The 15,293-nt window shown below is 45.8% G+C and overlaps 1 protein-coding gene across 4 annotated transcripts in view; it reads left to right on the top strand.

Annotated features, from left to right (window-relative positions):
- The window catches only part of abl1 (c-abl oncogene 1, non-receptor tyrosine kinase), a 25,852-nt gene extending 12,295 nt beyond the window's left edge, over positions 1-13,557 (top strand). Inside the window, exons 1-11 of one of the 4 annotated variants that reach the window (XM_031860022.1) lie at positions 56-957; positions 5,172-5,336; positions 6,039-6,334; positions 7,449-7,739; positions 7,964-8,048; positions 8,257-8,434; positions 9,003-9,187; positions 9,373-9,525; positions 9,618-9,707; positions 9,860-9,988; positions 10,172-13,557. In XM_031860022.1, coding sequence (XP_031715882.1) covers positions 873-957; positions 5,172-5,336; positions 6,039-6,334; positions 7,449-7,739; positions 7,964-8,048; positions 8,257-8,434; positions 9,003-9,187; positions 9,373-9,525; positions 9,618-9,707; positions 9,860-9,988; positions 10,172-11,844 — 3,330 coding nt within the window. In that variant the 5' untranslated portion in view covers positions 56-872 and the 3' untranslated portion in view covers positions 11,845-13,557. Of the gene's footprint in view, positions 1-55; positions 958-5,171; positions 5,337-6,038; positions 6,335-7,448; positions 7,740-7,963; positions 8,049-8,256; positions 8,435-9,002; positions 9,188-9,372; positions 9,526-9,617; positions 9,708-9,859; positions 9,989-10,171 lie in introns of those variants that run through there. The other 3 variants (XM_031860023.1, XM_031860020.1, XM_031860021.1) reach the window with 3 other exon arrangements.
- The last annotated feature ends 1,736 nt before the right edge of the window (positions 13,558-15,293 follow it).

Here is a 15,293-nt window from a genome sequence, read left to right on the forward strand (position 1 = left end):
GGGGGGGGGGGCATGGTCAAAAAGAAGAGAGAGAGGCAGAAGGAGAGGGGGTTTAAAAGTTGGAGGAGGAGCTTCTTGTAATCATCTCATGACTCCCAACAGAAGGAAGGAAGAGCCGTTTAAGGCCTCTACTGAAGCCAAACTTCAATCAAAGCTTCGGTCTCACACGCAGCTTTTCTCTCGTATGTCGGCGTGAATTTCTGGGTGATGGTGTTTGTGCTCTTCTCGGTGAGTGCTTGTGTGTGGTAGCGGTCTCTCCCTCTCATTGTGTGCTTGCTGCTGGAGGTGGGAGGGCTCAGCTGATGTCATTGAGTGCAGCAGGCTGAGCCTGAAAGAGGCCCTTTGTTGGCAGCTGCAGCACGAGTAGTCCCAGTGCCTCGGATACACACTCGCTCAGGACCGGAGAGAGGAATGGCCACCGCTCAGACCGCCCTACTGCCCACTCCTCTGACACATCTGCAGGTCTAACAAGCTCTTTGGACCAAAACCTGTGCCTTTTTGGATCGTCGGTGTGTCTTACAGAAGTGGAGCTAACCAAAACCCCAAGAGCAAAAGGGGGGGGGGAGAAGAAAAAAAACATGGAGACGCTCAGAAGAGAAAGTTGATAGACTTTTGCCGGACAGCGGACTCTGCTTTTTCCTGTTTCGTGTGGAGGAAAAAGAGGATATACAGCAGCTGGAAGGACTGAGGAAAAGAGAACCAGTACATTTCAAAACCTACTCTGGCTCGGTGCCGCTTCTCCTTTTTGTCAGTTTTTGTCTTGCGTTTGAACTTTTCTCCCGTTGGACACATGTAGAGGGGGAAACGTTCGAAGGGACGTCTGATTTTGAACAAGCAAACAGCATTTTCAAGCGGGAAGGGAAAGAAAGCAAATGAAAATGTTGGAGATTTGCCTGAAATTGGTGGGGTGTAAATCTAAGAAAGGCCTCTCGTCCTCCTCCAGCTGTTACTTGGAAGGTAAGAATACTTTGCGAGTGGCTGTCGTCCCGTCTTTTAGCCTCGAGCCGTGATTTTAAAAGTTTACTTTGGAGAAATATAAACAAAAATGTAAGTACGGATGTCACAAAGATGGGGAAAAAAGCAGGGGCTTTAGGGGACACATTGGGAAGGATAAAAGATGAAATATCCCAGTGTAACACAGTTGTGTGGAAACACAAGAATGGGGAGGGAGAAGCAGAGAGTGAGCACAGGGGAGGGTGAGGGAAGCCAGACACACTGGCTAGCTGAAGAGGAAAGAAGTGGAAAAAGAATACAAGGAAATCTGACTCCTGGTCGTGTCCCACTTAACTCTTGTTTATGAGCTGAGGGGATCTAATCTCACTCTCCGCTCCTTTCCACGTCTCTATGTCCCGGCACATCTTGTTCATCGCGTCTGTAACAGATTTAGATAATGTGGATCTATATATTTCACCCACTCTTTGTAGTATAGCAGACTAGCGATTACCTCTTTTCCATTACTTCTAATTACACAGCGCTGGTCACAGTTGAAGTGGGTAATTGATTTGCCTGTGATGTATAAAAGTTGCACAAGGCAATTTGGATAAAAATCCAGGGCACATCGAGTCTGTACACGATCAACATAGTAATTGATTGGCAATGGAAGACTCGGTGGAGTCTTATGTGGGCCAGATATTGTGCAACCAAATGATTTAATAGAGTTAATAGTTCTGGTACGCTCCCCACTGAAGTGGATGACAGTGATAAAGAGTCTCTAATTTCCAGACCATATGGTACATGGCACAGCGAATCTCATGCTGAGATGTTCTTTTTGATTATTATCATTAGAATGAAGATAGTTTATTAGCATAACAGCAGGGGAACGCAATATGAATATTGTATGGACCACAAATAAGTTCATGGTTTTGGACCCAGACTACTGCTGGTTTCTGTTGATAGTTGGTTGCATTTGTTTTTCCATCCAAGGTGTCAATGAGCAAATTTAAGATGACTGGGATCAAAACGAGCAAGACTCTCCTGCTTACCAGGACCAAGTGGAACCAAAGAAAAGATTCTGTTATGCATCTTTGTAGTTTCCTCTTCCAGACGTCTTCTATTTTCTCCTCTGGTTGGAGCCTGTGTTGTCGTGGTCCATGTGTCAGTGTGCTGTTGCCCTCTCACAGAGAGCTGTGGTATGTGTGGCCTGTGAAGTGGACATGTGTGGCATTGGCCGCTCGACTGCGCTGCCCACACACTTTATGGCCGGGCCAGACTCTGGACACATGGTATGTCCTGCTGGCTCTCAGTTCTGCATCTTGCCTCGTGGAGCTTTTTCTATCTAACGTGGTCTCTGGCCTCAGCTTAAGCCTACATTCTTTGTGCATCTAATAGTTAAGAAACAGTCTGTCTTTTTATTTGCTCACATCTTCACCTGTATCTCTGCCTGCTTAGGGGAATACCCATGCTTGTTGCTCCAAATGCAACAGGCCTGTTTTTAGCATTGTAACTCACCTAAATGTGAGAGTCTGAGCTTGGCAGTATGCTCCAGATGAAATTGAATTTGGCGCATTCTCACAGCCAAAATGGCAGGTTTGTGACCATAAAGTAGTTCCCTATTTGGCCTTGATTGTCTAAGCGTGCTCAGGCTGGCGGGTCTAACTTTTGCAGATGAAGCCGTGTGAAAGTCCTTCATTAGCCTCCAAACACACTGATACCTGCATTTTGTCAACACTGTCATGTGACCGGCTTTGGGTCACATATGTTCTGTTTACCTCTCCGTAGGGGTTAATACTAGTTAGTCTCGCGTGCTACAAATTCTTTGTTTACTTCTTTCTATGAGGAAACTCGCAAACACATATCTTCTCCAACTGTGAGGCCAAAGCTCCTCCAGCTGGGTTGGACACAATAACATGAACACACTCGGGGTTACACACCAACTCCCAGAAGCACACTTCTAGACTTCATGTACAAAACTTAATTAATCATATTTCATATCAATTCCGTCTGTGTTCAGCACTGTCACACAGAATTGGCAAAGAATGTTTATAACACACTGAATTTATCTTCATTAAACATCTAGTCTTTGACAGGAGATGTATTTAAAATGATTTCAACATCAATGACAATCTGGTTTTATGATTTTGTTTTTAAGCTTGGCTCGACTGAGATAACGGTGCTGCGATTCCCAATGAGTCCCCCCCCCCCCCCCCCCCAAACTAGTTCCAGGAAGGAGGAGGAGTTTCCATTTAGTTTAATAATTCTGTCCACTGCAATCAGACGTCTCTTGGGAAATTACTTTCTTTTGAATATGTTGCTCTTCAGTCGAGTTCTGCGGCTGCTGGAGTTTGACTGTGTAGTTTTATTTGGAGATTTTTAACATTCATTTTGACAACGCGGAAATAAAGAACTGTGTTGTATTGATTGTTGTATGAGCTCACATACAATAACAGTGCACGCTGTGGACTTAATCATCCAGGAGCATCGAGACCAGAGGAGTCGATCCCATCACTTCTCAGATCAAACTCTGGGGTTGGTCAGATTGTCTGGGACACGTCTGCTGACTGTCACAACTAAACGTGGACGAGCACATATCTGGATCAAACTTGAGATCTGCTCCAAACCTCAGTTTTTATCCTTTTTCTGTTTGCCACTGCACTTTATTAAGTTAAACTTGGGACTACTTATTATCTTGAACATCACTGTGGCTGCAATGTAATTCAATTTAACCTGAATTACCTTGTTGACGACAGCTTTAGAAATAGACTTGCCCTGAGTGTACCCGTAGCTGCTTACAGCCTAAAGCAACCACAGAGGTACATGTTACTCTTCTATTCAGCCGCTGCTGTGTTTCCCACATATTCAGCTGTGCCTTTACTTCAAGCACATCGTCCTTATCCCCATGCCAAGGTAATAATCCTTAAATTGTGAATACGTCACAGTTGTGCTGTGGTACAGTAAATGGGTTTCGGATGATTTTTGGCTGAGCTGAGTCTTTAAGACCAGACAGACCTTATGAGCACTCCTTCTACATGCATAATGTTTGTGCATAAGACACATCGGGTGACCTCCTTATTTTTTTTGCAGAAACACAATGCAGATCCGTCTCTTTTTTTTCTCAACTAACGTCCACTTCTGCAATAAAAGTGGTGAGCAAGTCCTAATGTGCTACATTTAGCAACCAGGGGACTTTTCTCCAGTGCTTTCCACCATATGATTAAAAGCTTGAATCTCCAAAATATCACATTTTCACAACAGTAGCCTTGAAAGTGACGTGTCTTTGTGACATCATCAGTTCAATCCAATTTTCCAGTCGTACTGTTATTGTGGAGAGTTGGAAGCTCAAGTTCAGTTTCAATGCGTTTGGTTGGTTTCCTAATGGCCCTGTGTACTATGTGCTGTTGCTGTTTTCTTACAAAGTGATTTGAAACACCTCCTCCTCCTCCTCGTGTCTTCCACAGTGTGAAATTCTCAGTGGAAGGTGAAAACCTCGTGCAGCTGTAGCCTGTTGTCTCTGTTGGAGGGATGTGGGTGTTGTGAGCTGGGGGGGATGAAATATAAGATGCCTCTAAAACATGTGTGACAACAGCTGAGCAAGCCACACAATAAAGCTCACGTTTAGGCCAAACAGCAGTTATAAAATCTCTCTTCACTTCACTCCTCTGTTGTCTCTCTTCCCCATAAACACAATTGTCGTCTCGTCAGTTTTCCATTTTCCACATTTTAGACGTCAGCGTTACTGCTCTAAAATTGCTATAATTCCAGATGTGTATGTAATTAACCCAGGCTCATTACCTGCGAGTGCAAGCACATCCATTTTACAGTTACGGTGAAGATTCACGGTCTGATGAGTGCTAGTTGTCTCCGTATTAAAGAAAGTGAATACTAAGCAGGGATAATCCAGGAAATGAAAAGTTAAAAAGACGGCGTGAACATGAGTGGGTCACATGATCAGGTTTTGTACTCTAATCCCGTGTTGTGCTCACAGCTGATGCTCTGCTTGTTGGAGCGAGGCCCGGTTGAAGGACATATAGAGGAATTTAAATGACACATGGTCAGGCGGCAGTTGACATTGTTGCTGAATCATCCTACATGTGTAGAACTGTATGGGAAAACCTCCTCCCAGTGCTTCTGCAGACCAAACAAACGGCGACAGCTCTCCCCTCAGCATCGCAGTGTTTCATGTTTTCCCTCACTGGTTTATCTGACTGCACGTGTTCTCTCTTTTGTTTTTTCAGAAGCTCTCCAGAGACCAGACTTTGAGAGTCAGGGTCTGACCGAAGCGGCCCGCTGGAACTCCAAAGAGAACCTGTTGGCCGGACCCAGCGAGAATGACCCCAACCTGTTTGTCGCACTCTATGATTTCGTGGCCAGTGGTGACAACACACTCAGCATTACTAAAGGTTAGTTTATATGGAGTAGTTTGTGCTCAACTAGGAACGATTCAGACATTTTGAATCAATATATCGGTAATCATTTTATGGATTTCTACATTTTTGACAACTGTCACAATTGGTGGATGTTGGAAATGACAAAAAAAAGGGATGAGAGAGTTTCAATAAGGTTATGAATCTTACTGGGGATCTACTTATTGACTTCCTGTCTCCTTCCCTCTCTGTCTCCATCCCTGTCTGACTCTCACTTCCTGACGATGGTCTCACACATGTTATTTTTCTTCTGAACCGACAATAAAACAATACCGCAGATGGATCGCACCGACAAACAGAGGAAGGAAGGAGAGAACACATGCACCGGAATAAACAAGAAAATGTCATGTTCAACGATACTTTCCACTTCACTCTAATATGAATAGCTGCTCAGAAAAAGTTCATTTTACTTTATGGGAACATTTGCCAGATAAAAAACTAATTTGAGCTAATTTAAAGTAAGGTTTTTGTTCTATCCCATCTCAACTAATGTAGAGAAGTGCATTTCTTTAGTCAGGGTCACAAATGACTGGTGGAAAAGATTAGATACAGTGAATTCCTGCAAATTCTCTCTCTGAGATCACAGGAGTGAGCTGTAACCATACAAGTATGAGTATGCAGCCAACAAGTTACTTCCTTGATAATTAAAAGAAATGTATAATCTCACATGTTGACTAGGAGAGAAGCTACGTGTGCTGGGTTACAACCACAACGGCGAGTGGTGCGAGGCACAGACCAAGAATGGCCAGGGTTGGGTGCCATCCAACTACATCACCCCGGTCAACAGCCTGGAGAAGCACAGCTGGTACCATGGACCCGTGTCACGCAACGCCGCAGAGTACCTGCTCAGCTCGGGCATCAACGGGAGCTTTCTGGTGCGGGAGAGCGAGAGCAGCCCCGGCCAGAGGTCCATTTCGCTGCGGTACGAGGGGAGAGTCTACCATTACAGGATTAACACTGCGTCTGACGGCAAGGTAGTTATCAGGAAACACACACACACCAAGATTAACTTCTGTCTACTTAATGATGAAGGTGTGATTAGGGAAGGAAAGAGGGAAGGGTGTCTGGTGCTCACGGTTATTGTATTTTTAATAAGGTGCAGGGTACCCTAACCTGATGGTAAAAAAAAAAAAAAAAAGTGTCGGGCGCATTTGTATGTAGAGCTGAATGTCTTCTGTGGGATTCCCCCAAATTGCTGCATTGATGGAGAAGCTGCTGCCATTCTGGCCGTGTCACCCTCCCGTCAGTGAGGCAGAGAGGTGAGCTAGCTTGAGGAACGCTAGCTATGACAAGAATGCCTCTAACCACCGCTGTGCTGCTCATGGCCAGCAGACGCGAAGGCCAGCCAGACACTGACGCCCATGCTAAGACATGCATTAGTACAGACAGATGAAGCCAAGTATGCACGAACACACACACACGCACAGACACCCGGTTCCCCATCTCATATTGTTTTCCATCCTCCCACTGAGCTACAACTCAAGAGTCTGGTATGATAGACTTCTCCAATAATTTAGGATTACCTCAGTACTCCCCCGAGCTGCAGCTTTGTTTCGCACTGACTCTGTGATTAATACTGCTCTGAATAACTACGGTCTACATGTCAGCCAAGCTGATTTTTTTCCCCTTAATTTAGTAAGCGGTCAATGTTTAAGCCAGTGGAGCAGCCAACCGACCATTAAATCCTCTTTTCCATTTTTCCTCCACATGCCTTCAGCTCGCTCAAAGAGCCCGTTCACAAGTAAAGAAATGCACAGTGCAGATTGTAGAGCAAATCATTTTTAGGGTTATGTAAGACTTGGACAATGGAAAAGACTGTCCACTGAGCCCTGACCAATATCCTTCCCTCCACCAGCTTCCTGAGTAATGCCGTGTGAGTTTTGAATGGTTTAAGACGGTTCTTTATGAGGAAAATGTTTGTTGTTTTATCAATACTTTACTCAGTTGAAAATAATTTATCTTGTCTTAATCCAAAATCCCAAAATATGGCAGATATCTGGTTTAGGAAATAAGTGTTAGTTGCTAAAAAAAAAGTCTGTCAATATCCTAAACTGAACTGACCTCTCGTGTACATCTACTCAAATGTAGAATCTCTCTCTCCTCCAGCTGTACGTCTCGTCGGAGAGCCGCTTCAACACGCTGGCGGAGCTGGTGCACCACCACTCCACGGTGTCAGACGGCCTCATCACCACGCTGCACTACCCGGCGCCGAAGCGCAACAAGCCCACCATCTACGGGGTTTCTCCCAACTACGATAAGTGGGAGATGGAGCGCACCGACATTACCATGAAGCACAAGCTGGGAGGGGGCCAGTACGGGGAAGTGTACGAGGGCGTTTGGAAGAAGTACAACCTCACCGTGGCTGTCAAGACACTCAAGGTAACAGCGAGATCTAGTTTTATTTACGAGCTCATTTGACATTATGAGAAAAGGCCGTATGTCTAGTCAACCTACGATAGTCGCATATCAACACTTTGTCGGCTGTTAATCTGTAATTTGGCTGAATAACGCTACCACCTGGTGTTGTATGGATGCAACTGCATCCATACAACACCAGGTTTTCCTATGGTTTTGCTCACTTTTTTTTGCCAATAACTTTCCAGGAGGATACAATGGAGGTGGAGGAGTTTCTTAAGGAGGCCGCTGTCATGAAAGAGATCAAACACCCCAACCTGGTACAACTGTTGGGTATGTTAACTTATATCTATATCCTATAACCTGCGTTTGAAGAGAGGATTTTATTTTTAGGCTCAGAAGAACTATTAACCAGGATTTTTTTGCAGATGTACTCATGTTTGCAGGTTAAATAGTTTATAGTTCAGTGCAGCAGTATATTTTCATGCTACATGCAGTAAATAGTGATGTGTTTTGTTTTGCTAACTTGTTTGCTTGGCAGGTGTATGCACACGGGAGCCACCGTTCTACATCATCACAGAGTTCATGACCCACGGGAACCTACTGGACTACCTGAGGGAGTGCAACAGAGAGGAGGTCAATGCAGTGGTGCTGCTCCACATGGCCACACAGATCTCCTCTGCTATGGAGTACCTGGAGAAAAAAAACTTCATACACAGGTGGGTGTCGGGGACCTTACTCTTCCTTTTTCCAGTCTAAATGAAATCAAAAGAGGTCGCACAGTAGTGAATCTGAGTAAATTTAATTCAGGTTTCGTTGTCAAAGGTTTGTCAGGCAGCCTGGTGGTCTCAGTCAGAGCTGATCAAATATTAAAGAAAACATCTTTGTCCTTAAATCTCAATTACTCTTTTTCTTGACTTGTATCACACTCAAGCCCATGTTGATGGATAGCTCGTTTGTTCTGGCACGTTTAACAAGGTCCCTTAGAAGCAATGATTTATGTCTTTTGTATTTGCTAAACTGCATTTTAATTTTTAAACCTGACAAGACTCAGCTTGTGACTCTGAGCCACACAAACACATCTGTAGGAATCAAACACTACAGTTGATGTTGTAACAAGACATACTATTGATTTTTCTTACTTCGTCTTTGTCGTTGTTTTGTCCTGCTAATGGCTATATGTTCAAGTCAGCTTATGCATTTATTTTGTTTAGTTTACTGTTACGGGTTTTATAAAGTCCGGATTCCACCCCGGCCTCCTGTTCCTCACTCATTCTCCTCCTGCAGGGACTTGGCTGCCCGTAACTGTCTGGTCGGGGAGAACCACCTGGTAAAGGTCGCAGACTTCGGCCTGAGCCGGCTGATGACTGGAGACACCTACACGGCTCATGCTGGGGCCAAGTTCCCCATCAAGTGGACCGCTCCAGAGAGTCTGGCCTACAACAAGTTTTCTATTAAATCTGATGTCTGGGGTAAGTTTGATGTCATCGCGAAATGCTAAAATGTATTCCCAATGTCCCTGCTTCAGGTTCCTATTCAACAAGGGAAAACACTTGTTCCCGTGGCTTTACATTCCAGTCATTTAGCTCTTGACATGTTTCTGTTGTTGATTGTTGTATGAATAGCACAACTAGCTGTCTTGTGCCTACATCTCCAGCATTTGGTGTGCTGCTGTGGGAGATCGCCACCTACGGCATGTCTCCCTACCCCGGCATCGACCTGTCCCAGGTGTACGAGCTGCTGGAGAAAGACTACCGCATGGACCGACCGGAGGGCTGCCCCGAGAAGGTCTACGAGCTTATGAGGGACTGTGAGTAGCAAAAGTGATCGATCCAGAATACGATTTGAAGCACTCTAGCACTCTAGACCTTTTAATCCTTCTTTTTTTTGTCTTCCTGTCAGGTTGGAGGTGGAACCCCTCAGAGCGTCCGTCTTTTGCTGAAACGCACCAAGCCTTCGAGACCATGTTCCAGGAGTCAAGCATCTCAGATGGTCAGTTCTGCTTTCTTTGATATCCAAAGCACCTTTACTTGTGGGCGTTACTTTTTACTATCCACACAAATACCCTCTTGTAATGGTTGTATTGTCTTCGCTATTAAGATGTGAAAAGGTAGGTTGAATCTCAACTGTGTCTTTACTGACAGAGGTGGAAAAGGAACTCGGCAAGAAAGGGAAGAAGGCAACATTAGGTCCCATCCAGCAGGCTCCACAGCTGCCCACCAAAACCAGAAGTCTACGCAAAAACATGGATAACCGGGATGGAGACAGTCCAGGTGAGACACAATCACACCCACTGCACCTCTTGCCCTTGTTGCTGCAACTTCTTGTAAAATGGTAAATACATTTTCAAGTATCCAGTACCAAGTGTTTTGTAAATTTAGTTTGATAATTGGTAAAAGTATTGTGTTCTTCTTTATCACTGATGATCTCCTACTTCTTTTTGGGCACTTCCTCAGACCCATTGGAGCCGGAGGTAGCTGTGTCGTCACCCATGCTCCCCAGGAAAGAGCGCCCCCCACTGGACAGTAACCTGAATGAGGACGACCGCTTGATACCCAAAGACAAGGACAAGACACGAGGCAGTGGCTTTCTCAGTCTCATAAAGAAAAAGAAAAAGAATGCTCCTGCTCCACCCAAGCGCAGTTCCTCCTTCAGAGAGATGGACGTCCACCCTGACAGGAGGGGCGCGACTCCAGATCTCCGAGACAGCGACGGCTTCAACAACGGTGCATCTTTGGCCATTAATGACATCACGCATGGCCTCGACTCCGCGAAGTTCCTGAGTAACAATAATGGCGCGGGGGGCATCACCAACGGGGCCCCTACCTACCCGGGACCTTTGTTTCCCAGGAAGAAGGGCGCTCCTGCGGTGCCTGGCCCCGGAGGGAAAGCGGCTACAACACCGCCCAGTGAGGAGGAATCCATGTCTAACTCGAAGCGTTTTCTTTGGTCCTCCAGCATGCCGTCTAGCTCAGATGGCACTGAATGGAAGTCGGTCACTCTGCCGCGAGACCTCGGCCAGCGGCACTTTGACTCGGGCACCTTTGGGGGCAAGCCAGCTCTGCCACGCAAGAGAACCGGCGAGCAAGCCCCTCGAAAGGGCACCCTGACTCCCCCGCCACATCTGAACACCTTATCAGACGTGTCCTCTGCCTTTCTAGGCAGAGACACCGATCTTAGTCCTGGTTCCAGTACCCAGGCATTAACACCTAAGGTGGTCAGGAGACCAGGGTTGCCGGGACTGGAAAACTCCAAGACCAGCGCTCTCCACGCCGAGCTTCTCAAGCCCAATGTGTTCCCTGCTCTAGGGGCCGCTGCAGATGAGTGCAGGGCCCGCAGACACAGGCACGGTGTGGACTCGTCATCTGTCAGGGAAAGAGGAAAGTTACAGAAACCCAAGCCAGCCCCTCCTCCACCACCCACCAATGCCAAAACGGGCAAGATTTCCCGCAGCCCCACGCAAGAACTCTCCTCTCCCTCATTCACCACCTCAGAGATCAAAGCTAAGGGCCTCCCCTGTCTCTCAGAGCCCCACCACACAACCACTGCCAGTGACCAAGCCCGCTCACCCCTCAGTGAGGGCTCCAGGAAGCTGCCCCTGGGCTCCACCTCCAAACCTCAACCGTTAAAGACCTCCACCTCCTCCCCTTCAGTGACCACCTCCCTCTCCAGCCAGAGCCTCGGAGGCTTCTCTTCCTCCCTCACCTCCCCGGGCGACCTGAGCTCGCCCACTGCTTTCATCCCCTTGGTGAACACCCGACGCTCCCTCCGCAAGACGGCTCCCCGCCAGGCCGCCGAGCGCACCCCGAACTCGGCCGTGACGCGCAAGATGGTACTGGAAGGCACCGAGCTGCTCCGCGCTGCCATTTGCCGCAACTCGGAGCAGACGGGCAGCCACAGCGCCGTGCTGGAGGCCGGCAAGAACCTGTCCAAGTACTGCGTGAGCTACGTCGACTCCATACAGCAGATGAGGAACAAGTTCGCCTTCCGCGAGGCCATCAACAAGCTGGAGAACAGCCTGCGCGAGCTGCAGATCTGCCCAACCGCCACAGGGGGCGCCAACGCCCAGCAGGACTTCAGCAAGCTGCTGTCCTCCGTCAAAGAGATTAGTGACATTGTTCAGAGGTAGCGCCATAAAATCTTCAACTACCAAGATGAAAAACTGACATGAACTGTATCTAAGACGACCCTTTTCTTTCTGAGAGCATGAACTGCGGCAGATGCCGAGCTCGTGTTGCAGATCTGAGGGTAAAGCCTGCAGGAGAGCAGCAGCAGAGTGTAGGTTTCACACTAACAGTTGGCTCTGAAACTCTTAAGCCTGTGGTTATTGTGGATGGAACCTCTCTGTCGGCACCGTCAGACAGAGTGCAATATTGAAAAGCCTTAACCACGAACGGTGTCTTTTGGCCTTTATGGGAGGCGAGGGGCCAATTCTTTACCGACATGACTTTTCAGCCAATCATTTTTGAAATGTCTTATGTATTCTAGTTGTTTCTTCCCCTTTATCGATGACACCAGTAGAAAAGAGGCCTGTGGTATTTGTTTCCATTACTGTTAGTGATGCGACAATGAGCAAAAACAAAACAATTGACCTCACCTTGTTCTCGGGTGCCTTTCTAAGACTTTAAACGACTGATGTCATAGTTCCCATTGTCACCTGTAAGAATTAGGGGGCTTCTGGAATCGCAGTGTTATAACCCGATGCCTCTGTCCAACACAACCCAACATGTTGCATTGCTTTGTGCCATTTCATCAGTGATTGGTTGTGTGCGGAGTGATGAAAACGTGCCAGTGATTGTTCCGTATGAATGCTTTTTTTTTTTTTTTGCAGTATTTGCAACCATGTGCCATAAAATAATAATGGGAGCAAGCAAATGAGGCGGAACAAGCTAGTGGCCTTCACCTTTGGTAACACATAGTGCCTTAAACACTAGTGGCAGAGCTGTTTTACATTTGCCACGTCACATGTGCAGAACTGTGGATCGTTGTGTTGTGTATTGGATGTGTGATTGCCATACCAAAAACCTATTGTCTCCAGTCTGTACTGGAGAGGGACCAGGGTGCACGATCTGCTACTTAGTGGATCCGACTGTTTTATGTTGTCCTTTAGACTGGACCTTTTTGTCTTATTTTTATGAAACTGATCCATCTTTCTATACATGCCAGTCACAAAAGCCACCAGTAGCAGCTCAGCCTTACAGCAGCATGCTGTTTGATCTGCAAAGAGGGATCACAGACTGAAACAGTGTTTCTTCTGGCCACTGAAGAGACTCTTTTTGCCTTGAGAGAATTAGTGTTGGAGGGCTAATATCACGAGGGGCCCAAATGCTGTTTCAGAGGCCTTTCCACCCCAGCAGAAAAAAACGAAATATATATCCTGGGGGAAACACTGGACTGAAATGTTTATGGATCTGTCACTTGCTGTCTTACAAGATGATGAATAAGTGAGAAGTTGACCATTGTAGAGTAAAAGAGCCCATGAAATTCCACTGTACCATCATACGTTCCTTCATGCTCTGCAGTAACTGTTGGACATCCTCAGTATCCGTGCTGTAGTCGCCTCACCCCTATGTGCCCGATCTGACTGCACAAGTCAACTGCAAGCTGCCTTGACTTCAACATGGTACTGTCAGTGTTGGCTCTCTTTATTTTTTTTATTCCGCTCCTTCACCATACCACTACCCATCTTTAATGTCTAAGCCTCCTCACCAATTTTGTAGACACACTTTGCTTTCCTTTGTAAATACGTTTTCTGTTTTTCCTATTTGTTTCTCTCTCTCTCTAGCCTTGGTGCAATTTTTGTTGCAATAAAATAACAAGCAGTTGTGCTACTTGAAATACATCACGTGTGTGATCTTTTTCTTCAGTAAACAGACACACGGCAACAGGTTATGTATAATTTATTTTTTCTGTCTAGAGTATTTTGTCATTAAAATCAAAATGTCAACATTTTTTTAAATCATATACACTCAAGAAACGCATTTAAATGTTAGCACAGCTCCTTTAAAAATTTATACATATGTACTTTTTTTTGTTGTACTTGTGGACAGACAAAAGCAGGAAGTGGGACACAGGAAAAAGGAAGACCCAGCCCACCAACTTCCCACAATAACAAACCAATCCCCACTCCCCAAACGTTAAGACAGCGATGCAGGCCCCTCCCCATGTGGAGGAGGGACGACTGGGTGGCAAAAGAAAACAAAAGTGCCCCATTCTCCACTCCATATAGTGACGAGGAATCAAGAGTTTGCACATCATATCAATCCACTTCCTCTCCCCTCAACCAATGGACAGGTTCAGTAGTGTGCAGACAGGGTGGTTGGGGGGGGGGGGGTCTATCCTTTACATACATTTATTAATAGAAACTATGTTACAGAATTTCCCAAGCATGAATTACAGGCAACCCACTAGCATATCAACTGTACAGATCTTGGCAGAGCCGGCAAATAAATGTCTAAATTGTGAAGTAGCGAGGTCATCACCAATAGTTAAGAAGCAATATATACAGCTGTCCAATCAGGGAATCACTATGGTACAGAAAAATTGTATTTTAAAACAAAAAACCAATTGGATTTTTGACAATTTCACTGTATTGGGGGGGGGGCATGCTGCTTGGTGTTTGTATTATACAAGGCAGAGAAACTGCCCACATAAACAGATCAGCTCTTCAGTGCAGCACTTGAAAAAGACAAAAGGAGTGTTGACAGTTTAAAGACCATGCTGCCGATACTTGTGAGCCACCACTTGCATTTTTACGTTATTCTCCAGTAAAATGCAATCAGTAATCTAAAAGTCGATTTATTTGGGGTGAGTCCAATAGCAGGGTAAAGAGGAAGTGCAGCAATACAATAAAGAGTAATAACATGAATTATAATAAGGCAACAGACCATGACAAAGAAAATGCTGGTAAAGACAGAAACCTTGTTGATATGACCGGGGGGGGGGGAGAGCTGGTGCAAAGAAAGTGATGTGAATGAATCTTTACACCAAAAAACAGAAGATGAAACTCTCATCCAACTTCTTAACACACAGACGTCCACAGACTAGCTGGAAAACACCCAATATTCCTTCCTGTGATATCTCACAGGAGAGACGGAGGAATTACTTTAATTTGCAGACAACTCCCGGTTTTCTAAATTCTTTTTCCTCCCTCTCCTGAGAACATCACCGCCACATCTGGCAAAGGAACTGTCTTCGTGCCGAGCGGCAGAAAGAGTTTTAAAAAAGCCACAAGCATGTTTGAATCCTGCTGAAGGAGCTCCCTCGGCTGCACGTTCTTCTGACAATTGAGAACCTCTACCTGTGTGGCTGCATGACGCACTACTCCAGCGCCTTCGCTGTCCGATCCTGCAATAGTTCTAACTTCAGGAAAGCACAAAATGCTGGATTGGTAAACCATGCATGACACTTCAGGAGTATAGTTTTGGATGAAATTTAATGCAGTGTTTACATGTCATATATAGCTATAAAACCAAACATAAAAAACCAGTCTGTTTATCATTATCGTATGAATGTTACATCTATCTAAAGTGTCAGTAATGCGTAGTGGTGTCTACGATACTATGATATGGGGGGGGG

This window comes from Anarrhichthys ocellatus, unplaced genomic scaffold, assembly GCF_004355925.1.
Source record: "Anarrhichthys ocellatus isolate YVR2014 unplaced genomic scaffold, GSC_Weel_1.0 scaffold23, whole genome shotgun sequence".
NCBI lineage: Eukaryota > Metazoa > Chordata > Actinopteri > Perciformes > Anarhichadidae > Anarrhichthys > Anarrhichthys ocellatus.